General features: G+C 39.1%; 1 protein-coding gene across 1 annotated transcript; it reads right to left on the bottom strand.

The window, feature by feature from the left end:
* Positions 1-9,898: 9,898 nt before the first annotated feature.
* Positions 9,899-21,307, bottom strand: LOC117262754 (uncharacterized). The gene is made up of 9 exons (XM_033635874.2): positions 21,129-21,307; positions 20,897-20,983; positions 20,187-20,260; positions 19,859-20,000; positions 15,747-15,946; positions 12,820-13,098; positions 12,475-12,642; positions 11,062-11,304; positions 9,899-10,595 (listed from the first exon to the last, which is right to left on the bottom strand). Exons 1-9 carry the CDS (start codon positions 21,188-21,190, stop codon positions 10,558-10,560), a joined length of 1,293 nt encoding a protein of 430 aa, XP_033491765.1. The 5' UTR covers positions 21,191-21,307; the 3' UTR covers positions 9,899-10,557.
* Positions 21,308-26,126: the final 4,819 nt, after the last annotated feature.

Below are 26,126 nucleotides of genomic sequence, written 5' to 3'. Positions count from 1 at the left end.
GCGCCTGGCCAGGAAACAAACACAGGATCGTCCAGTGAATAAGTTGAACTTGGCCCTTCTTTGTAGGGCATAGGGCACCTAAATGGACAGCAGTGACCCTGCAATGAGGTAATGTATGTACTTGTGGCTTCATAAGATTAAATACTGTAATGTGACGATTGTAAAAACAAAAACCCTGTTTCCACCAAAAGTAGCGTGTGTATTTAAAGCACAGGTTAACACGCTAAAAATAGGCTATAGACTCCTTTCTCATTGCCAGGAGACCAGAGCTGTGTACACAGCTCTGCAACAGACAAGTGTGTCTTTCTTTTTTGTTGTTGTTGTTGTTGTTTTTATTTTTTGGTGTGTCATGTCAATGTCAAAAGAACAGGTAAAGAGTAGACAGCACTGAGGCAGCAGCATGGAGGAAAGAAAAACTTTCCAGTGGTTACTTCTTTTTATCTCCTGCTTACTCAGTCTCTCTTTCAATTTCAAATCCTGCAATTCTCATCATCTGTTGAATGTGAGAACAAGGTTGACTTGTGTTCTCGCTTGTTCTCCATCACTGTTCCTATTATCTGTTTCAGTATCAGACATAACCACAAAATATAACTACATTTTAATTCATTACAGAAAAATCTCCTCTTGTTTCCTTTTAATTAGTGAACATACTAGTCACAGCAAACTTTGCCCGGGAAAATGTAAACATAAGCTCCTCCAGTTTGTGTGCTGGAAGTCGTTTTATCTGATTTCACGGGCAGGCAGACTCGGGGACAGGTATTAAAAATAACCATAGTTAATCCTCTCACTGATGATCTTAATTGCTGATGTAGTTTATATAGTGGCATCAGTATTCAATTTAGACTATTTCATAACCAGTTACCAACTTCTTGTAGCTGCTTTAAGTCCCCATGTCAAATACTCCTGTTTTAATAAAACACATTTCATGAAGGTCTCATATGTGCTCTTTGGAGTGCTCTTCATGTATCTTTCTGGGCCTCTGGTAGCCTTAAATGTTAACACAATTCTTTAAAACCAGCACTCCAGGGCAGAGTGTAAGCTCACAGGGCTAACGTGAATTTTATGTCCTATTTCTATTTAAACACATGGGGATTATATGGTAATGTGTCTGTCTGTAATGCAATAGATGCATCGCAGTGGTGTAATTTCTCAAACAGATCAATTGCAATTAACCAAAGGACAAAAGACCCCTTGTCATATGCAAATGTGGATTGAGACTGAGACATCATCACCCCATACAAGAGAGCGTACACCACACATACGCACACACACAGCAGCATATTTCAAAATCATCAAACCTTCTTCCCCTGGTGCCACACCTCACACTGGCACACACACAAACACACTCACCCCATGATCCGTACACAAGTGCCAGATACACACTCCAACAGCCAAACATGTTGATAATTAGAGCCTTGTTATTGGAAGGTGTTATCACAACAATTAACACCCTAATGCGTGTGTGTGTGTGTGTGTGTGTGTGTGTGTGTGTGTGTGTGTGTGTGTGCAAGCCTTCACATGAAGCTGGGTGGTGAGGAAGTGTGTGTGCATTCCATTAATTTTGCCACATAGGTCTGACACACACACACACACACACACACACACACACACACATGCAGCGAGGGTTCGATGTAACAATGAAACAGTTTCCCAGTTTGATGAAGTTCCTGTGAATTCTGACACAACGGCAGCAGGAATAGTTGGAGTGATAGATTCTGATTGATATCCAGTGGGGAGCAGCGAAAGGGGAGGATGGGTGGAGGTGGGGTGGGGTGGGGTGGGGGGTGAAGGAGGAGATGAGTAGGTAAAAAGAGGGGAGTTGAGAAAGTCTGGAGAGTAGCTGGACTGTGAAAGAAATGAAGGAGGAGGAGAGATAATTAATCTAATTTTTTAATCACTTCTTTGCACAGTTTTCTTCTTTGTATTCAGTTTCTGTTTGAATGACACGCACCTTGTGACAAAGGCAATGCAAACGGAAAAATAAACGACTTCACTGGAGAAGTGAGGAGGAATGGCAGAGGGATGAGGGTGCAGTCAGAGGTGGGAAAACGGGAGGAACGGTGTCGACAGGATGTAGAGGGGAGGATGGGAGGTGGAGAAAAAATGTGTTTTTTTACCCAGATCTTCTATTTCTAACATCCTTGTTTATTTAGCATTAGGATTTTGTTTTTAGGTACTTATTCTTTAATTTTGGCAAGCAGATAGATAGATAGATAGATAGATAGATAGATAGATAGATAGATGTCAGTTTGGTTCAAACAAAGTGGATCTGGGAAATAAAATGTCCACTTGCTGGGAATAAAGAGTGTTAATGTTAGATGACTCAGAAAATGAAGGGAATTAAATTGATTTGTCACACAGTGTTTAATTTTTGAGCTCTGGCAAAGGGATCAAATATTTTAAAGGCAAAAGTCAAAGTATTGTTGTGAGTCATTGGTGTTAAAGTCCAAGTCGAGCTGCACGTCTTTTTTGATTTGGTCAAGTCTAAAGTTATCAGTCAGTCTGTGACTCAGTCCACACCTCTGGGAGAAACCAATCTGCTATTGTCACCTGTTCTCACTTTACTTAGTTTCTAGGTTTTTGACTGACAGGAGCTCATCGGGTCAGATTCAGGTTAGCGATGACAGAGAATTGTGGGACTGTTTCAAAGTCTTCTATTTGACATTAACTCACAAATCATGCAGAGAGCCACAAATGAGAAAAAATGAATCCAGCTATCCTTACTGTCTCATTTCACCTCTTCCAAGCTCCTGAATGTGTGCCTCCACCCACCAGCCTGGCAGTCAAACAGATAACCCTTGATTTGACCTATGTGGAGAACTGGTCTTCCAGTGTTCTTACTGGCATTGTGAGGCTGATCTCAACAATATTACCCAGAATGCTTATACATGGATATTAGCAGCTTTTTTTTTAAGAAACCAAATAAATTTTAAAGGGACAGGAAATCAAAGAAAAATGGGGTTTGTTTCATATTACCTGTGCATTTTTTTCATGTTACTGTATTTTTTTCCTTTTGTTTTATTTTGTAATATGCACAAATACTGGGTGCATTATTCAGCTTTTAAGTAATACAAAGTTGTTTAATTTTTTACTATATAACTTATAAGATTCACTATCGTAAAACATTAATTCAATGTAGTCATCAACTAATGTAAGCATTAATTTACTGTTAAGTATTTTTCTGTTAGGTCATTTAGTTGCAAAGTAAGTAAGTTCAAGGTCCAGTGCGTGTAGGATTTAGGGATATATTGGCAGATATGGAATATAATATAATAAGTATGTTTTCTGTAGTGTACAGTCGTCAAGAATTGTTGTGTTTGTGTTGCCTTAGAATGAGCCATTTATATCTACATAGGAAGCTGGTCCTCATCTACGCAGATCACCATGTTGCACCACCATGTTACTACAGTGGCCCAGAATAGACAAACCAAACACTGGCTCTAAATAGGGCCATTTGTGTTTCGTGTCCACCATTGTTGTTGCAGACCCTGCGCAATGAGAGCATCGGAAAAACACAATTTAAACTACTTTACTCAGTGTTTATACCAGTTAATCAGTTTGTTTTGCAGAGGAGGAGACCTCTGCAGACAATCTGGCAGGGTAAAAACCTCCTGAACATCTAGATCAGAAAAAAGGTGAACACACATTAGTAGGAGCACATGTGTGACGTGCCAAACAGCCTGGGAGACACTGATTCGTAACGTGAAACTGCTTTATTCAGTGTTTTACCTGTTCAAATCACTGTTTGTTTTGGAGAGCAAGAGACCTCTGTGGATAATTCAGCTCAGTGTAAAAGCCTTCTGAGCGGTGAACACTGAAGAAATTCTAACATGAGAAGTTTCAGGTGGTTGCAATCTGCAATCCTCACCTATATATGCCACTAAATCCCCCTAACTCTTACACACTGGTCCTTTAAGTATTCCCAGATTTAAAATCTTCCTTCTGACAATGTTGTTGTGAAGGTCTGTGATTCTGTCAGTTATCCTGTCAACACAAATTACAGTAGCCATATCTGTTGTGATGGATTACCTAGAGTATGTCAAGTGGCAATTCTCTGAGAGTTCATGTTTGTAGTAAATTTAAGGGAAAACCGCATGGAGGGGGAAAAAGTAAACATTATAAAGATTATGACGGTAATGTTAAGTATATAAAGTACTTATGCCACTAGTAAAACAAGTAAAATATCTGACATTCCCTTAAAACACACACACTGCTGTTTGGTAAATTAAATCAATTCAACTTGCTTTTGACAACACTACTGTAAAAGCAAGAAAAATACTTCAGTGAGACACTCGAGATATGAATTTAAGATACTTGAACACCAACAGTATGCTGCTGTTGTTCTGCCCACAAACAGTTCTCTCTCTCACACACACACTGTCCAATCAGAGTCAGTGTGTGCGTGTGTGTATGTGTAGGCTGGTGTAATGAGGTGGAGACAGTTGTCCATTACTTCCTGAGTTGATGGGCTCCTCGCAGCAGTGCGCCCACAGCTGGAAGGGAGGAGGAGGAGAATATCAGACACATTCATATATTCACCCTCTGTGTGTCGGTGTCTTTGACTCCCACTCTTACTTAATAATAATAGCAATAATAATAATAATAGTTAACTTTATTTATAAAGCAGTTTTCAAAGAAGTTTTGAATTGTTTTTATACAGAAAAGCACATGAAAATACTACAAATGTAAACTCTATGACAGGAAAAATACTCCTCCACAATGCATTTTTAAACATTCCATAGATAATGCAGATACTGGTAACTGAAGAGTTCTTCAAGTTCATCACAATTTTACCATTAAAATTAGAATATCAAGACTAGCATGTTATACTTCTGAATTCAAGCAGCATTCACCCTTATAGAGAATTAAAAGTTCCGGGTAGCTTTTCTTTAACAATCATTACATTTTTGAATACAAGGTTGTGAACAACTCTAGACAAAATGTAATTTGCTGATCCTGCTGGTTTGTTTGTTCTCCTTCTGCAGGTTAAAAAACAATTACTGTCCTGTAAAGATGTTCAGCAAAAATCCCCTGGAAATTCAGAATTAATGCTGGTGAACAAATGTTGATCTCATTGAGGGCCCAAGTAAAACTTGGCATGCATGCATCAACACTACTGTGTTGCATATTATGCATGTATGCAGCCCTTCACAGTCCTGGCCACCACCTTACATGAGCCAGGTGTAACCAACTTAATGGGATAGTTTGGATCATTTTACATGGGGTTGTATGAGATTGTTATCAATCAGTTGGCACAATCCCAGTTTGGAGAAGCAGTTGGGAGTACCATCACAATAGCTAAGCAATGGACTGCTGTCAACTGATTAACAGCAAAACATATTTTAGCCACTTAAAGAGAGCTTAAAAAAACATTATCAGTTTAGGTGGACACTATATTAATTTATTAATTTATTAATATATTAAGATGTTTTACCCCTTTACTTCGCTGTCAGACAGCCCTTTTCTGTGGCAATACATTTTCTCAACTGTAGAACTTCAGCATTCCTATGTATTGCTCTCTTTTCCGGCCCGTTCAGTCTCCCCGGCAATGGGTCTTTTTCGCAATATAGGGTTGATTAAAACTCATATTAATTTTTTTAGGTGGTTAAAATAAGCTTTTGCTGCTAACCTCAATCCACAGCAGTACATTGTTTAGTTTCTTTGGCAGTAATCCTGCCTGCTTTCCCAAACTGGGGGCACAATTACTGACATCTACTGTAGATAATGCACTGACTGTGGGTAAGTACCTCATATGACCCCAATGACAAAAAAGAAGAAGAAGAAAAAGAAGAAGAAGAAAAGAAACTACCCCATAACATACACAATGCAGAATGAGCCCTGAGGAGTGTTAATATTTTACTCCTGTAGAGTTTAGATACCTGTTTTATTACACACAAATTATAAAATAATAAAAAATTATAAAATAGAAAAATAAGCCTCAAAGAGATTGTTAAAAACATATATAGATAATCTTGAATGTTTATATTTATATCCTAAATAATAAAAGTACATGTAAAGAACAACCTCCCTATGCAGTGTTAAAGATATACTGAAAATATTTCTATAACATTAAAAATACATCTATGTACATATACATACACAATATGTAACTCTTGCTGACTTAGATATGTCTTAACCATTGGCAGATTTTTCATTTTTCTGTGTAACTATAATCTTTTTATTGTAAGTAGTGTGGTAGAGTATTTTTGTATAATAGATGATCATGCTCACTTGCGTTAAGTCTCAGAAAGTCAGTCTTTGTCAATATTACAGTAAGAAGTACTACAGTGAGACTAGAAACTAACATGAGAGGCTGAGGAACTGGAAATATAAACTTATATATGTCTACATGTTCACTGTTGAAATTCTGCCCCAGTGGTGGAGGAAGTGAAAGAGCAGGTGTACATCGCCATCTAGAGTTTAAATGCAGAACTTCACCATAGAAGCTTCCTTGTACAGCACTGAGTTGAAGAATTCACTCGAGGCTTCAGCTGATTGCCACTGCACACTGTATTTTTTCATCCCATGGTACTTGGCTTCACAGTGTTACAGAAGAACTTTTCATAAAGATGTCTAAGATCTAAGCTGCAGAGGAATAAGGTAAGTTTAGTTTCTTGAATCCTCAGTTGTGCACTCTTGCTGCACCCATACAGATGTGTTCACTTACTGTGCATGATTAGAGCTTGTCAGAGGACTGTGTGGGTGTCTTCAGTCTAGGCTGAGTGTCTCTGATTCTCCTCTGTTTGAACCTGTTAAGGGCATGACAACTTAAAGCTTTAACAGTATTGGTTCATCAAGTTTGATGACCTCACTTAGTTTCAGGATAACTTCGCAACAGCTCAACCTCAGTTTGGACCCCAACAACACCTGTGCAGGGCCTTTAAATGAAATATTAATGCAGTGATAAGGGTCAAATGCCTGAGTATCCTCCTAAAACCAAAAAAAATGCAGCTGGTTCGTACATCCATAACAGCACATGAAAAACTACACAGGTACAAGCCATAAAAAATATCCAGCCTTTTCCATCGAGTATTGTTTTATGACACTGAAGCCCAGATAATGTATTTAGGAAATACCTTGTGATGTTAACTTGAAAATAAATGTTTCCAATTTGATATAAACTAAAAGCCTCACACACCACACCAACACAGGTCTCCCTAATTAGACCTCTTCTTAAAGGGACAGTTCACCCCCAAATCAAAAATAGATACCCTACTTTACCTCTTCTCTGTGTGCTGATAAATAATCAGTCTAGATTGTTTTACTGTGAGTTGCTGAGTGTTGGAGATATCAGCCGTAGAGATGTCTGCTTTCTCTCTAGTATAATGGAACTAGATGTCACCCCTCTTGTGGTGCTCAAAATGCCAAAAAAAATAACTCAACAGCAATGACTCTTTACAGGAACCTGGTACCTAAGATAACCCACAGACCTTGTTGTGAGCAGTTTCATGTAGGAACTATTTTCTACTACCGAACTACAACCGCTAACTGTATCACCACGCAGAAGGAAATGTGCATCTACTGCTAGCTTACCTAGCACCAAATGAGCTAACGTTACAGCTCAGCCAAAAGAGGACACAATTAATGTTTACACCTCACACTGCACAAGCACAAGCCTCTTATCCATGAGTACATGCACACATCCTTCTGCATGGTGATACTGTTGAAGGGTGGTGGTTTAGAAAATAGGAAAACAGAAAATATGAGCGTCAAACACTTCATTTCCTGTTTTCTGGTGAATTTTATGCGCTAACTTACGCTAGATATGTCTTTATGTAAAGGCAAACACAAAATTCGGATGGCAGGTGACAATTCAAAATATAAAAATATAATGCAGTAAGCCTCTCAGGCATTCTGTCTTGCTTTCAGATATTTATTCTCATGTAGATCAGCTCTTCTCATTTAGGCCTAATGTTATCCCTGCTGAGTCAACACACGTGTAGGCTTGATTTACTCTTCCACCCTCTTTTGTTCAGCAAAGTAACCTCTTTAAATGTGCATGTGTCACCTAATAAAGTCCGTGATTCATTTTAATTCAATTATATACTCCTAGACTTTAATAGCTCATATGTGTTGTGATGTTCATTGAAAAAGAATGAAAAACGTGGACAAGAATCTGCGTCAAGAAACTATTGTTACTGATTGGCCAGATGTTTTTGGGTCATTTTAGAAGCAGTAGGGGATTTTTCTTTAAGCTTACAGCCCTTTTGGACATTAGTTTCCTCTATTTTTACATTTCATTGTATGTATTCTTATAAACAAATATGCCTTTATCAAAGTGTTCTCATTTGTTTCTTGATGTAAGCTACCAAAACATTTTTCTCAAATTATGCTTTTAAAAAGAAAAAAAAAATCAATAAGTGGTGGGGACGTGTTGCCAGCATCCCAAGTGTAAATGACACCCATACCTATTCCTCTCTTCACCCTCTATCATGACAATCCTAAATCCTTACCAAAAATCCAGCCATTTTTTAGTGGTTACATAACAACTGACTGAGATGAAGATCCTCTGTGTGGAATCAGGCCTCACTGCTGGTAAATGAATTTACTATCAAAAACTACAACATGAAGTTAAAGGCAAATCTGTAGCTCGGTTACTTATAAGTGCCAGTGAGAACCAGTTCCATGCCAGTTAATATCCCATAGAGCGTAGTAAGGCCAAGAAATTGATGTTTATCTGCCCAGAGCAGGCCGAGAGTCAGATAACAGACACAACTGAAAACACTGCCAGAGGGCATGGAGGAGCATCTGAAACTAAACAGAAGAAGGTTCTGTGATCTGATGAAACCAAAGCTGAGATTTTTACCCACCATACTGAACACTGTATTTAGTGTGGTCCAAACACAACACATCATCACAAACACACCATCACCACCATGAAGCCTGGTGGTGGCAGCTTCCTGTAGGGATGTTTCTGTGCAGCTGTCTAGTAGACTTGAGAGGATAACATGAATCCAGAACTAGTAGCAGGATTTGAAAATCTCTGTTCACTCATTCATCACACAGCTGATGACTGTTGTGCAGGAGATAGATTGGAGATTAATCATATGGTTGGCGGCTCTGTCCTTGGCTACTCCTGTAGCCATATGTAGGTGTTTTACAGAGCTTGAGCAGTTTTGTGAAGATTGTGGAAAAGCCAGTTATGGAAAACTGATAGAAGCCTTTTGACTCAGACTTAAGGCCTTATGTGTTGTCAAATGCGTCTCTTCTAAATATTGACATGAAGGTTGAATATGGAATTTATTTCTGCCTAACTCAGACCAATAAAGTGCTGCAGGACTGAGCCCTAAAACCTGCACTCCCGATTCACTCTTTTTAAAGTTTTTGCTTAGTTTTTTGGTTAAATGAGACTACAGACCATCATCACGCCAAATGTTGCTTTACAGTTTCAATGTGGTGGTGACATTTAGTCAGGCAACCATGGTGTAGTTTGTTTAAAGCCTTAAGTTTAAGCTTTTTACTTCTGCCAATTGCGTTTATGCTTAAATAAAAAAAAAAAAAATCACAAATTAATCAAGTGATTCATTTAGGAAGATTATCTTACTGAACAAAACATTACTGGGACATAAATGGGTCCATTTTCATATTGGATGACAAAACAAAGTTCACAAACAGTCCAGATGTTGTTTGGCTTTTACTGCCAAACCTTCGCTTGTTGTTCTTCAGTCAAAGTGTCACTGCTCCCACTTGGACAAAGTGTGAAAGGCATCATGAACATGCATGTAAGACAACACAACAAGTGGAGTGAAACAGAATGTAATTGATTATAGAATAATCAGATTTGTTGTTCCAAAAGTTGTATATGTGACTTTAGAAAGAAAACCACTATATAAACTCTAGGCTGACTTCTACTTAAGGTACAAAAAATATATAAATGAAATACATTCTGAGGCAAGAATACAGCTTATAAAAACAAACTTTTAATTGGAATTCTTACATCAACAGAATTTCTGAGTATTCCTTCTTAATTTTTAAGCACCATCTTGAAACACTGTGCAGCAGGTAGGCTACTTGCTATATTCATTATATACAGAAAAATATAAAGTCCTATTACCATTGTGTAACCACTATAACCCAACTGTCCATTGGTGACCAGAATCATTTGTGCATTCAGCTAGTGAGCTCAGATTTTTAATATTTATCCTGCATGGCCTGTCGCTGTAGCCTACTCCAACATTAAGGAAAGGCAAACAGGAAGTAGGAAACTTTTTTTTTTGAGATGACTTAGGGTGAAAAGCACAGTATGTTACAAAAAAATGATAACAAAAGGGATTTGGAAAATATACCTAAAATGGTCAGTCATTAGAATACTCCATGCCATTAATCCATCCACAATCAGATGATAATATCTAACAATTTATCTAATAGTTTTTTTTTAAATCTGAGTGTTGGGTTACAACTTTTTAAAAAAGAACAGGTATCCTACACAGGCCCCAGGAGTCTTTTGTTCCTGAGCCAGGTGAAATGTTCAAAACACTGCTGCCACTTGTAGCCTGCATCTTACAGTGTGTGTGTGTGTGTGTGTGTGTGTGTGTCAGTGGATGTCTCCATCATTCCTTAGTGTCGAGGGCCACCCGGTCGGGGAAGAGGGGCACCTGATCCAAGGGAGGGAGGGGAAAAAAATAAATATATACAAAATGTTACACAATTAAGTTTAATCGATATTTATTGTGTGCTTATACACATATTTTGTTTTAGGTCACAGTATTTCTATAGTGATGCCACTTATTCTGCGATTATCGCTTGTAACATTGTCCCGACCTATGGTGGCAGGGCAGCGTTTCTTTAGAAACATAGTGACCACACTCCAGTCTCCCCCAGGGTCACCCCTGTGAGTGAGCGGCTTCATTTTGTGCCACAAAACCCCTTCGGTTCTGTTCACTATGTTAGCATCACTAGCTATGCTGATGCTTGCTTGAGGGGTTTCCAGGCCCAAAATTAAGTTGCTTGCTCACCAGGGCGACCTGGGGAGAGATCGGAGGATGGAAACACTGCAACTTCCACGTGGGTTGGGATGACTTAAGTGTAAGTACAGAGCAAAGAAAAGTAGAAGTGACCCACCTGGAGAAGAGAGAAGTGGAGGGCGGGAACTCTTTAGAGTAGGCGGAGCTCCTCTAATAAGGGGAGGGCCCCTGGGACCTAGGTGGTATGGAGGGACGTGGAGTAAGGGCCCACGAGGCACAGGGGGGCTGCCGTAGGGGAGGTGTGATGACAGGGGGCCTCGTAAAGCTGAGGGCCCTAATGATGGACAAGGAGGTCGATGTAGGGAGAGTAAAGGAGGAGGTTTGGTTTTGGGATAAGAGCCTAAAAAAAAAGACCGAAGACATGTCTGAATGAAAACATCAATAAAATTAAGAAGCCAAAACAACACAAAAATAAAAGCGTTGTGTTGATTATCTTCCAAATAATTTCAAGTCTTTGAAAATAAATTGACATGTTGTACTGACATGAACTGAAGGCAGTGGCTACTTGGTAGAAAGAATCAATGTCAAGACTACATTTTGTCCATCAAGTCTTTTTCAAACTGTTCCAGATCAGAGCCATGGCTTTGCTAAGATAGACACAACTGAGGCACTCTGTAAAATATATGGTGAAAATACAAATGTGCCGTTGCAGAAATGTAACCATACTGGTAGCACTGTTGCTCACAACTTTCTCAGTTGGTCGCATTCTGTTTTTTCCTGGTACAGCATGGTATTAATCAATGACCAGGCAAGCTGATGAATAGTTGTCTGAATTTACATAGTTCAGTTTTGTACTGATGTGAAGAGTGACAGTGACTTGAGACTTGATATTTGCAAAGTTTTGTAATATGAACATTAGGTTTCTCTGCCTGAGCAGTGGCTGGCATAATAGGTCATGTTAGCATTAGTCTAATCCAACCCCTGAAAAGAAGTCAGGAGGGGCTCAGTGTTTCAGGCCACGCCCTTGTCACTGTAGGTTTTGTGTTTCTTACTGTTGTAAACCTTCAAAGTGTCTGAGTTGGAACCTCTTGTTGTCTCTCCCTCCCTACTTGCCTCATTTTTACAAAATAATCAGCAATAAGCCGCTTCATTTTTGGAACACGGCAACAGCTAAATGGATTGTTTCATAAAGTTCTACGCTGCTACGAACTTTTCAGAAAATAAAAAAAACCCTTTAAATCAGTGGTTCCCTTGCAAAAAAAAAAAAAAACCTTGCAAAAATATCAAGTTTGTAAAAAACACACTTCGTTTTTAAGTACAGTAAATTTACGGCGCAGAGCTCTTATTTTGAAGTGCCTTTTCATAATGTAGAGTAAGTGACCGATGGACAATTACTTGACAGAGACATGAACAATCTCAAGGACATGGCCAAATGCCTGTATGACGCTGAATGCATTAAACTGTATGGACCTTGAACTAATGACTAAGGAGAAATCTGGACCCCATGGCTGGACCAGTTGGGAACCACAGCTTTAAATAATCAAGGAAGTGATTAACTCTCCAGTCTAACCTGGTGAAGGCAGGAGTGGAACAGGAGGTGGGTGGTGCTCCATCATGGGCCCACCTGCTCCTGCTGCAGTCTGAAGTTGAGGGGGCCCGGGTGGAGTGGGGAGCAAAGGAGGCGGTTTTCCCAGTCCTGGGGGTAACATATTATCCCTCTCCCCCTCAGTGTTGGAGACTGGAGACACAAAAGACAGAAATAATAAAAAAAACATTCAGGGGAACCACAATTGTCAGGAAAAGTATGACCCAAAAAGAAGAAAAGAACAGTTATTAAGTTCAAGGTGCAATCAGTAATATTGACAAAGTTCCAGTCCCAGCTCTTTGAGGTACTACAGTTTAGCCAGCGCCCCACCTTGTGTGTGCTCCTGCCGGGAACGGACGTACTCTGAGATGGTTTCCAGCTCTTCGGGGTAGAGATGAACCCCCTCAGCTAACAGCAAGATGAGCTGGCGGGTTTCAGAGGGAACAGCATGGCGTTCAATCTTTTCTCGCTCCAGGAAGTCATCCAGCAGCTGTGACGCCTGTGCTGCACTGTCTGAGGGGTCCCTCGGCGAGCGCTCTTTGACAAGTCCACGACTGTACTCAGCCACAACAAAGTCCATGGCCTGGTCTTTGGGCATGTTGCGATGGACTGGGGGTGTTTGAAATGTTAATGATGAGTTGAAAATAAGACAAGCCAAAAGCTGTAGAACTAGCAGTAAAATCAATGGGGTTCTGGCAGGTTACTCAGGTCACACTGAAATCGGTTTCATTTTGATGTGATGTTGGTGTCAGCAAATTCACCGGAAATATGGATATTTTGGTAGGTAGTACTTTTGAATGGGTACTCTTGAATGCAAGTTGTTGTTGTAAGAGGAGGGTCAATGAGGGGGATACAACTTTGTAAAGATGTGCATTTAACAGTAGCTTTTTTGTGCTGCATTATGTTCCTGAACATAAAATACCTAATCTGCAAGCTTTTATTTTTTGTTTAAAGTTGCATTCAGACATGTGACACCAAAGCACAATAAATACATTTTAGATTAACTGTGTATTTAAATTATCTGGTGCAATATTTTATTATATTTGCTTTAAGGACATGCATTATCTTGATTTCATTTTACTGATTTTAAGTGGGTTGTGGAGACAAGAATGTGTTTTGATTTCTGTTTTTTTGTAAGCTACACAGAGTATCATCTTGATTGAGTAAATGCATCCCTTTGCACAGTTTTGATGTTGTTGTTTTATGCAATGCAAAGCTGCAATCTGTATTATCCTGATTTGTTTGTGCATGTATCAGTTTTTGTGGAAAATTTAAATCAACAGGTCACTTAACCTAAGCACACTCAGTGATGTGTATTCCCACATGATAAAATTATTTTCATTATAAATATAGTAATAACTGTAGTTGGGGAATATATGTGTTCTGCATGCTATTCGTTGATTTCTTTTTGATCAGCTGTATGCAGATTATGGTATAGATATTGACAGTGTCACTTTTTCATAATGTGAACTGCATATTGTTTCATATTGACTCACCTTAAAGGAAAACTATGCCTTATTACAACTTGGATTTTGTTTTCATAGCTCTAGTCGTCAGTAACATTGGTTATGATAACATCTTTCTGAACGTATCAATTGCCAAGGTGTCCAAACATGACAGCATTGCTAAGAATAGGTCTAATAAGGACATAAGTAGGAGCAGTCAGTGTGCACTACTAGGTACAGAAGGTCAGAGCTGAATCAGGAAGTCCGTCTGTAAACTGTTATGTTCATGATAGATAGTTTTAGCGATGTAGCTGTGTTCACAGACCTCAGAAGTTACTTTGTGGAGTACAGTGTTACCATAACTAATAAAGCCATTGCGCCGAGCTGTGAAAATAAACACCAAGTTGTGCTGAACCACAGTTTTCCTTTAGAGGAACAGTTTAACATTTTGGGAAGTTTGCTTATTATCTTTGGATACCACTCTCCATGTCTGTACTGTTCAATATAAAGCTCCACCAAGCAGCCCATTAGCTTAACTTTAATTTGTCCAAAGGTAAAATAACTCACCAGGGCCCAGATAAGATTAGTCCAACACATAACCCCCTGCAAAATCCCAATGTGTTATTTTTTTACTTCATTTTGAGGTTTTTGTACAGAAACAAACAAAACATAAAAAAAGTGTTCATTAGTGAGTTTTAGAGGCAGGGATGGCTTCATATGTATCATACAGATATGAGAGTGATATTGATCTTCATCGAACTCTTGGCAAGAAAGCCAAACCAAAATATGTAACTGTGGTACTTTTGGACTCCTTACAGTTTGTTATGTTTGTAATGTTATGTAATGTGATGTCAAAGTGTATACCAGTGGCAGACAGTGAATGATCCGCCAACAGAGTGCAGTTGTTGTGTATTCTGAGAGAATATTGTGTAGCTTTGATGGATGTAGAGATGAATGTTTTTCTATTTAATATAAATGTTTTCAGGGCAGTACCGAAATGTCCTATGTTTTACATTCAAAGCCTTTACTGATGTTTTCAAATGAAGCTTAAGAGTGTCTGTGTCATATTTCAAGCCATCATGTTAAAAAAAAAAAAAAAAAAGTAAAATCCTCAAAGTAATTTATCTGATTAATGAGTTAGGACACATTCACACTGGCGCTATTTGGTCCACTTTAAAACCAACCCTGGTCCACTTCCACGGATAGTTTGGTTCATCTGGAGTGGTGTGAATGCTCAATCGAACTCTGATGCGAACCAACGAGCGAACCCTGGTCCGCCTGGTCTCGGTTCACTTGCAAGTGAACCCTGGTGCGGTTCACTTACAGTGGGAAATGCATACAGACTATCCAGGGAACCAAAGAGACAAAGTGAACCAAAGAGAGAAGTGACGTAGAGTGCAGTGCATTTGGGGTAGAAAAAAAACAAAGCCAACAGCCCAAACCGCGAGAAGCAGAGGTGACAATGCTAACCACTGCAGCACCGTGCTGCCCTATGCAAAAATAAACAAATACATAAAAATCTGTGCAGCTATCAAATCATGATTGAGAATTCAAATGTACATATTATGAATGAAGCTTCGAACTATTCAGTACAGCCCTGAATGTTTTAGTCACAAAGACCATGTTGAATTCTACATATTGACATGGGAGTATTTACTTTTATTTTGGTTGTGTGCAAAATGTATTTTAGATTGTCTGTTCAAAGGTTTTGGTCGAATCTATGTTAGACCACATTAGACCGTTGAAAAGGGATGGAGGGTTGTAACTGTGGTGGTTTGGCTGAGATTGAAGGAATGAGGGGCAGGGACTTACTTTTGAGGGATTCTGAGAATATGATAACAGTGCAGGAGGACAGAGCTACATTTGTCTGCTCCACCAGAATACATAACGGGGAGCCGTCAGCTCGGATATCCTGCAGAGCCCGGGTCAGGCCCGACTCCGCCTGAAGGTAGAACATTTCCACTGACAGGCCACGCTCCTGCAAGCACTGGCTTAGCGATTTGGGGTAATCCCTTTGAGAGGAAGAGAAACACGTTGTTAACTTGACATTTCTATATTGAGTGACTCAGCTGGCATATAGAGAATCCTAAATTATATCTCTGAGAAGAAATTAATAGAGGGTTATTTTATGTGTGTTGTGTGTATGTCAGTTAATACATCAGGTGAAACAGAGGGTCTTATTCATATTGAAGACTAGAGTGAATTTGCAAAGAATTGTGGTCCTTCTGTCAAAGGAAAAACCTACACACACACGCAAAACAAAACTTTTAACTGTGGCAGCAGCTGTTTGGTGTAGGTGAGTTTGGTTGCATTTTAAAGTGCACATTTCCAAAGCATCAATGGTGAGGGTCATGTTTTCATATTAGTTCTCAGGCCTCATGAAACACTTCCTAGATTTATTCTTTGCTCCAACATTCAACAAACATACAAAGTGAAAACTATGAAGTTAGTTTTAAGTTGGATATTGGACAGACATTCACTCTGGATCCAGCAGCATCTTCTTTCTAAGTTTCAGCCTGTGTTGGCAGTAGAGGGGCAGACAACTCACCTCTTAGCCCTCAGATTTAACTGTTACGGTGTGACTGATCGATCATCAATGTATTACACAAAAACAGTGTTTTCTCAATACATTCATGGTGACCTGCCAATATAAATGAAAATTACGATTTAAAAATTATACTAAATTGGTGAAAATAATGTATTTTTCCCAGTAACTTCCATGTAAGATGTTACACTGACTCAAATTTAACACCAAAATGTTTAACTACACTGAAAATGCGGGACACACATCTGCATATGGGATTTTAGCATTTCTTCCATTTTAGAGACAGCATTTAAAGCTGTTGGAATCATGAGAAGTTGATAATTTAGGTGTTGAGGCTGATATTTAGTCAGTAATATTTATGTGGATGGATGAATCTTCATATAAAATAGAACTTTAAAAAGTTTCCATATTAACTTTGCTGAGAAGCTGCTCAAAATATTCCCTTATACTTAAATTTAAAGTAGTTTTTACTGTGCAAGTCATTGATTTCAGTCAGATCCGTCCTTGGCTGCGGCATAAGTGCAGATAAAGAAGGGAAAATACATCAAATGGTTCAGTTAGTAGTTTTTGAATGCAGGTAAATCATAAAAAAATGGTGCATGTAATTTTAAAAGTTGCATGCACCAGTGTATGTACACAGAAAGAAATTTTTCCAGCCTTGTGGTTATAGTTCACTACTCCTAACTGTGTCACACTACCATAAATGCAGACACAGCTGCCATATTTGGCAGAGCTTCATAGTTTCCATTTGTGTATGAGTATGTTGTGCATGAATTAATTTTGATGTTGCATTGTGTAGTGAGTGTAAATGTTTTATGAACTTCTACTATTAATGTGTACAGAGGATGCAACGGTGTTAACAATACATAATGTTTGTCACCAAGTGGGGCAAAGGCAGATCAATTTAATGGTGTTCATTTATGTGCTCACTACAGCATCCACTGCGGAACCATTAACAACCATGTCATGAAAAGATAATGCTGAATATTTCCCTTTATCATGACAAAAGAACATTTGATTTGTGTGTAGCATGTCACTGGCATGTAATGGAAGCTTTTGAGTAAAATTAAGTTGTTTTTAAAGAATGTGTGATCCAAGTTATATTTCATATGTAATGTACAGAGACTATAAATGCCATTTAATGACATTTAGATCAGACTTTAGTGCAAAACTTTAAAGCTTTGTTGGAATGGTGTGTTTGTTTGACATTGTTGGAGACACATATGTTTATGCTTTAAAACTGCTGTGAAAGGGTAGCCTGGATTGCATTCTATATATGCATGTATAAAATTGATGTGTATTGGCTAAAGGTATGATTAATGTTATGCCTGAATGATATTGTACATTTTTATATGTGAGAGAAGATTGTAAAGTCACTGTGCTGATAGAACACAAAAGCACAGCTCTTAATGTTCCTCGTTTCTTTGTGTGAGTGTAAATGGCATATAGAAATCAGACAAATCTGGTCAGTGATAAAACTGCATGTTAAATGAAGTGAGTGAAATTTGGATTTGGTGTTTGTGGACCTATTATTTATCAGTCACCTACTACAAAATAGGCTCCTGAGGATAGGAGGAGCAAAGCTAAGATTTGTGGAGTGTTAAAAAAACTTCATATAGTCTCAAACTATCTTTAAGACAGTAAGGATGATGACATGAGTAAGGTTTATTGCTATCAGGAGGAGAGAAACAGGGACTTGCCTGTCAGTGATCATAAATCAAACTTAATTGGAAAGACATAATCATTCAACAAAACATATAGTAAGCATGTCGAACATTTCAAAATGATAATCTGGGCCTTGTTTTCCAGGTTTTGTTTTTGGCATGATGACTGATGACGATTAACCATCTCACTATAGAGCGCTGCATACTGTGTGCTCCTGTCAAATACTCTGAAACGTAGGGTCAGCTGGTTATCTTCAACAGCTGAATCTAAAAAATCCAAAACAGATCCAGCAGTTGCTTGTAGCTAGTCTACAAAACAACACTGACTGACAGTAATCCTTCAGGTTTAATTTGAGGATGTTTACATGCAGATGAAGTGCAGGAATTGGGCAACATTTTAAACATACTCCCTTAACAACAGGGGGCTTAACATTATTGACATCTGATGTACAATATATTGATTCTCAGTGGCCAAAGTATGAAAGTGCATTTGCAAGTAAAGTAAATAAGTAAAACATAATCAGAGCTTTCGTATTAAATCACTGAAATCAGTGGTAGAAGACGAGCAGGTGGTAAAGTAAACTATGAAGTGTGGGAGCTAGGGTTGGGTACCGTTCACATTTGAACCACACCAGTGTCCAACGGTACCTTTTTTAGGCACTTTACTATCTCTGTAATAACAAAAATTCAATTTTTGAACAAGCGCAGGGGCAATGTAGTAGACTAAATCGCAATTCTGCTCCTCTGCTTTTTTCTTATCCCACATAGAGCTAATCTTGTCTCTATCTGTCTGCCTTTGTGTGTGTCTGCTTATCTTGCAGTGATAGTAGGCTGCTACTAATAGAATATAGAAAAGAAAATAGACCAGATGCAGGAACTATTGCAGCAGATTGATATGCAATGATAGGTTTAGCTCTGGAGCAACCAACAGAGTGGCCAATGGAGCAGCTGGTGGAGCAGCCAATGGAGCAGCTGTAGGGCTCCATATCCGGCTTCCCGACACTTCCGCCAACTATAGGAAGCTTAACCTGGCAGCTCCATGAAGCTCCATTGCTAGCCTCGGAGCTCCATCATTGGCTTCTAGGCTTCGGAATGCTTCACAGCACTTGTCTAAATGTAGAACACATCTCTTGTCTTAAACCAGCACCCTCTCTCAGAAAGCTTTCACATACTTAAATTGGCACAGATGGATTTAACTTGAATAGGTACTCTGTAGTACCAATGTACTTTGGTCGGTATCCTCAAAAGCGCAGAGTCAGTACCCAAACCCAGTGGAAGAAAAACTATCAAAGTACAAGATGCATTATTGTTAAGTGAAAAATGATAGGTATACAATCCCTAACATTTACTAATTGTGGCATATAAATCCAGTTTTCTTTACATGAGCATGGACAGTTTTTATTCAATCGTCTTGATGGGGAAAAACTAGGAAAACAAGGCCCAGGTATAAAATGACTCATTATCCTTTAGTACAGTATGTGCAAGAACATGTTTTGTCTTCTTACATCATTACATATTATATTAATTCCATTGTCATCTGTCACTGGCAGGTGAGCCTACATACAGAAGTCAAAGTTTCTTGGCTGCCCCTACTCCTAAAAAAATGACAATTAAATGACATCGATCAGTCTTGGCAGCCAAGTATAAACGCTGCATGTAAAAGCACATTTCTACTTCAGCTGCTTGTGGTTTTGATTGTTGTTACAAGTACTCACCTGCACCGGTTGGTGACAGAGAGGACTACGCAGTCAGCTGGCTTCCTCTCCTCCTGCACCTGTCTGTAGAACTTCTGATACAGGGCTTTACGTCTGTCTGCTGGAGTGGAGCCCTCTGACTTAGCTGGCTTGGCTGGCTTGGCTAACATCAGACGTGTTATTTAAAAGTGAAAAAGGATGGGAAACCAGTTGGTGAAGGAATGCAGATTGGCACAGTGACAAAACATGGATATTCCTATTGAAAATTTGTGAGATAAAAAAGGAAATACATGGTGCTCAAGGTTGGTGCAAACTTTTTACTGTGATCAGTAAAGAGAAACAGTCTCACCATTTGGCTGATGCTTGAACCCCTCGAACTTCACACTACCACTGTAGTTTTTAATTTGCTCTAGTTCTTCATAACTGGAAACAGACAAACAAACAGATAAACAAGAGCATCTATTGTTACACTGTAAATGAGGGAAGTATACACACACACATATATGATAAATGTATTTATCCTAAATTGATATTACAAAATATACGACAGATGTTTTAACTGTAACTGTTTATTTGGTAGAAAACTGTTCCAATGAAAACTGTCCACAGTGAGGTTGGAGGACTGTCCTGACTGAACACGACATTAGTTCTTTGGGGCAACACAATTGAAAACCCCTCACTTCCACACTGAGTGATGTGATGGTAGCCTGAGCATACTATGGACCTCGACGTGGTAGTCTAATATAACAGGTGACTGCTCTCAAATGCTTTTACTCTTGTTTCCACTCCAGTTGTTTTGAATGCAATTGTGCTGCTTGCCAAAACATTCCTATCAACATTTAGTGCAGTCAGCCATGTCTAATATGTCACTCCTTTGTCCACTATTTTACAGCTGAAAACAGAGATTTTTGAGGAAAAAGAAGGGTCCGGGGGGAACTCAAAGGAAAGCTTTATAACGGTGGCTAGATTATGATAACACATTATCTAACGTTCCCACACAAACACTGCAGATGCATGTGGTGAAACAGAGGCTTTGAATTGTAAGGCTGGTAACGTTACCTGTCCAGGGCATCCTTAAGCTCCTCGGCCCTCTCCTCTCTGGGGGGGTAAGGCGCTGCTCTCCGAAACATACGCAGCTGCTGAGCACTGCACAACACAAGAATGCGTGCCTCGTCAAATAACAGGTGGAAACGGGTCTGGTTTCAGTTGGTACACTGTTTTATTGCTATGGCTGCTACCTTGCATATCAATTGCTAATGCTAAACTCGCTACAGAGCACCGTTCAGCTCACCTTCCGTTTGGGTTGGCACTTGGCCGCCGGGCAGCTCCAGACGACTTCGCCCACGACGACATTTGCAACTTCACCCAAATAAAACCAAGCTTTAAATGACAAGGAAAGAACAAACTATTTCCTGTCGTTACACCACCAGTGTTGTACTACAATCTTCCCTGTAGCGGGAAGGAGGGGGACGAGGAGGAAACGGAAGTGGAGGAGGAGCCGCTCTTCTTCTATCAGTTGACTGACCAGTTTACAGGCGTTTTACTGCCACCTGCTGGACTAAATTGTTTACGGTGAAATTAAACTGGAATAAAACTGAACCTCTTTAGCAGTATCATGCTTTGATCCCTCTGTGATGCTTCTCTTCCCCCATACCTGGCATTATACACATTATGTCAGGGAAGAGTCAGGGTATCCTCCCTCAAAAACTATTTTAATATCTCAAAGATTAGGCCTGTTAAGTCATTATTATGATTTCATCAGCCAAGGTTTTGAGATATGTGCCCGTGGGATTTGAGTGAAATTAAATATTGTTTGTGGTGGAAATGATGAGCTCCTCAGCATCACTATATGTTAATGATTGGACCAGTGATGGAGTGTTGACCTTATATCAAATAGGTCACTGCAAAGTTACATCAGACCTGACTCTTTAAAAACCTGACTGTCTGATTAACTTTTTTGTCCACAGGCAAAGTCACTATAGTCAATGTTTAAATTTCCCCAGTCACTCAGTTGTTTATTGAGTGGTGACTGAAGTAAATCTATCTATCATCAGTTGGCCAGTGGATGCTGCTAATTATGTACCCTGATTATAATTAGACAGCCTACTGTTGGGCAGCAGTAAGGCACATATAACTGCAACATCCCTGTTTTGATGCCAGCTTGAGACCTTTTTCTAGTTTTGCAACACATCCTCCTGTGGTTATATATCACTGGAAACATGGGCTTGAGATTGCCAGCATATTTCACGATCTCATAGAGGCTCATCACCATCACCAAGTCATTCAAAAAGCACTACACAGAGAATCATATGCTTACCTTTACTGTATATTTCTCTTAAACAGCCAATAGTACATGGAGCCCGCCATCACCCTCCTTTTCACTGCTTCGCTGTTAGTTAATGCTACTTCTAGTTTCAGGGTCTCAGGCATGTTATGTCCACTCATGTTCTCATCTCTCGCCTCTCACAGATTCCCAATTCTCCTCATCATCTTCCCTTTCTCCCAGTATATGGGACTACAGTATACATCAGTGGATATGGATGATTATCAGAATATGAGCCCCTAACTGAGCTTGGTTAATCTAACTGATCATGTTTTTTACAGAGCCAGAAATGCTAGTATTAATACAGTTCTAAGAGCACAATAAATACTTACAAGTTACACAAGTTGACCCAACACAATCAGATTTATTTAAATAAATTCATTTTATTTTTACTTATTGTTTACTTGTCATTTATTTTAGAATTGGGAATGTGGAGTCGGAAAATGCATTTGTTCAATTTCAATCATTTAGGCTATTTTGAATTGGGGGGCACAATTTGTGTTTTTCAGAAATTGGGGGGGGGGGGGGGGGGGGCATGTCCCCACTGTCTCCCCCGTGTTCAAGATCCACCTATGAGGCTATATGGACAGCAACTGAGTTGCCCATTGGGGTGCTGTCAAACCAGCAGTGGATGCCTTTACTTTTAAGGAGAGGACAGAGTGAAGAAGAGGAGTAGTGTATAGAACACAGTCCCATGTCCAAAGGAAAAACTAGAATCACAAAACAATGCACGTACTAAAGCCCATGATTAATGAGATGTGTGATGTGTAAAAGTTTTTTTTTTAATTTTCCAGTTTGCCTGTGTGTAATGAGAGTGTGCAATATTGTGTATAAAGGGAACAGATCATTTTTGCCAGCTACAGCAATTTTGGCCATGTGGGCACTCAGTGTATGCCAGAGCTGGATACTCCCCCAGTCTCGCTGCTGGGTGGAAGCATTTAAAACCATACAATAAGCTAACACTAGGGTGTTCTCATCATGTATGCACAATGATCTTTTTGTGCTTTGCTTTAGAGGAAACAAATAGGGTCTCTGTGTTATCCATGTATAAATGTCTGCGTGTTCCATGTTAAAAAAAAGGGAAAGACAAAAATGAACATGCTTTAGCGTGTTTAAATTGACAATAATTTGTTGGTATGTTGTAAGTCGCCTATAACTGTACTGATTTCAATAATTACCCCTAATTCATGTGAATGTGACTTTTCTATCAATTTAAGGGTTATTCCACAAAGTAGGCAAAGTTAGTGTTGCACTTCCATAAGGGTATCAAGTTCCAAAATACACTGGATACATTTCAACTCACAATGCCCATGTCTTTCAAATTCCATAGTATTTACTCTGATGACAATATTAGGGTTATTTTCTCATTCTTTAGAAAGCTCCATTCAGAGAAACATAAGCAATAGCCTACAACTGTTTTGACAGGCTATGAACTCCTCCTAAAGTACACTGAGCGTCATGTATAAAGTTGGTGCAATGCCCCTTTAACAGCTTGTCCCATCTCTTTTAAAACCTGATGAAAATTCAGACAACATAATGTTGCACGGTTTGCCTTGTGTTTTTAAATCTAAGTCGATATTTACCTCAATATGAAACAGAAAAATAATTGATTTAGTGCTTATATAACACTTAAACTGTTTGCTCAACCGTTTGGTAGAACACATATGGAGTTACTATCTTAATGAAAAATGAGTTGAACTGAACTCAACCTGATTGAGCTATCTCCACCTTAAATTTTCGGTTAAAGTATGTTATACAAATAAATAGATAAATAAGTATATATATATACAGTACAGGCCAAAAGTTTGGACACACCTTCTCATTCAATGCGTTTTCTTTATTTTCATGACTATTTACATTGTAGATTCTCACTGAAGGCATCAAAACTATGAATGAACACATGTGGAGTTATGTACTTAACAAAAAAAGGTGAAATAACTGAAAACATGTTTTATATTCTAGTTTCTTCAAAATAGCCACCCTTTGCTCTGATTACTGCTTTGCACACTCTTGGCATTCTCTCCATGAGCTTCAAGAGGTAGTCACCTGAAATGGTTTCCACTTCACAGGTGTGCCTTATCAGGGTTAATTAGTGGAATTTCTTGCTTTATCAATGGGGTTGGGACCATCAGTTGTGTTGCGCAGAAGTCAAGTTAATACACAGCCGACAGCCCTATTGGACAACTGTTAAAATTCATATTATGGCAAGAACCAATCAGCTAACTAAAGAAAAACGAGTGGCCATCATTACTTTAAGAAATGAAGGTCAGTCAGTCCGGAAAATTGCAAAAACTTTAAATGTGTCCCCAAGTGGAGTCGCAAAAACCATCAAGCGCTACAACGAAACTGGCACACATGAGGACCGACCCAGGAAAGGAAGACCAAGAGTCACCTCTGCTTCTGAGGATAAGTTCATCCGAGTCACCAGCCTCAGAAATCGCAAGTTAACAGCAGCTCAGATCAGAGACCAGATGAATGCCACACAGAGTTCTAGCAGCAGACCCATCTCTAGAACAACTGTTAAGAGGAGACTGCGCGAATCAGGCCTTCATGGTCAAATAGCTGCTAGGAAACCACTGCTAAGGAGAGGCAACAAGCAGAAGAGATTTGTTTGGGCCAAGAAACACAAGGAATGGACATTAGACCAGTAGAAATCTGTGCTTTGGTCTGATGAGTCCAAATCTGAGATCTTTGGTTCCAACCGCCGTGTCTTTGTGAGACGCAGAAAAGGTGAACGGATGGATTCCACATGCCTGGTTCCCACTGTGAAGCATGGAGGAGGAGGTGTGATGGTGTGGGGGTGTTTTGCTGGTGACACTGTTGGGGATTTATTCAAAATTGAAGGCACACTGAACCAGCATGGCTACCACAGCATCCTGCAGCGACATGCCATCCCATCCGGTTTGCGTTTAGTTGGACGATCATTTATTTTTCAACAGGACAATGACCCCAAACACACCTCCAGGCTGTGTAAGGGCTATTTGACCAAGAAGGAGAGTGAGTGAGTGCTGCGGCAGATGACCTGGCCTCCACAGTCACCGGACCTGAACCCAATCGAGATGGTTTGGGGTGAGCTGGACCGCAGAGTGAAGGCAAAGGGGCCAACAAGTGCTAAACACCTCTGGGAACTCCTTCAAGACTGTTGGAAAACCATTTCAGGTGACTACCTCTTGAAGCTCATGGAGAGAATGCCAAGAGTGTGCAAAGCAGTAATCAGAGCAAAGGGTGGCTATTTTGAAGAAACTAGAATATAAAACATGTTTTCAGTTATTTCACCTTTTTTTGTTAAGTACATAACTCCACATGTGTTCATTCATAGTTTTGATGCCTTCAGTGAGAATCTATAATGTAAATAGTCATGAAAATAAAGAAAACGCATTGAATGAGAAGGTGTGTCCAAACTTTTGGCCTGTACTGTATATATGTATATATATACACATATATATATATATATATATTTAGTATGTATAAACTTTCTGAATTGCCTCTTCATGGTAAAGGTAGTACTGCTAAGATAATACATTTACATTTTTATCATATAAGAAAAGGACGACTAATCACTGTTGTTAATAGCCTACCATCTATTTAGTGTTATTCTATTATATATTTGATATTTGACATGTAAGATGTATTCAAAGTACTGTAATGTTAAATATCTATAATAAATACATGGAATATAATACTATTACTGGTAATTTTATTGTTAACAAATTGATATCTGTTGATAACATATTACTAGAATTGTAAGAGTATATGATATAGCATTTTGTTTTTTTTCTTTCTGTTTTCTAATTACCATGAAGTGACTTCTCAACCGTTTGGTGGGGCCTATATTTAAAAAACTATGGGGTCTGATAGAAAAAAAAAAAAACATTAATGTTTGTTATTATTGCCCCAAAGGAAAGAATGCAGAGAAAATAACCCATTGTTCTTTTCCCCAGTGTGTACATTAAAAATATGAAGAAA

The sequence above is a fragment of the Epinephelus lanceolatus genome, chromosome 5 (assembly GCF_041903045.1).
Source record: "Epinephelus lanceolatus isolate andai-2023 chromosome 5, ASM4190304v1, whole genome shotgun sequence".
NCBI classification, from domain to species: Eukaryota; Metazoa; Chordata; class Actinopteri; order Perciformes; family Serranidae; genus Epinephelus; species Epinephelus lanceolatus.
The sequence above is the reverse complement of the archived record's forward strand: the minus strand, read 5'-3'. Positions and strand labels throughout refer to the sequence as shown.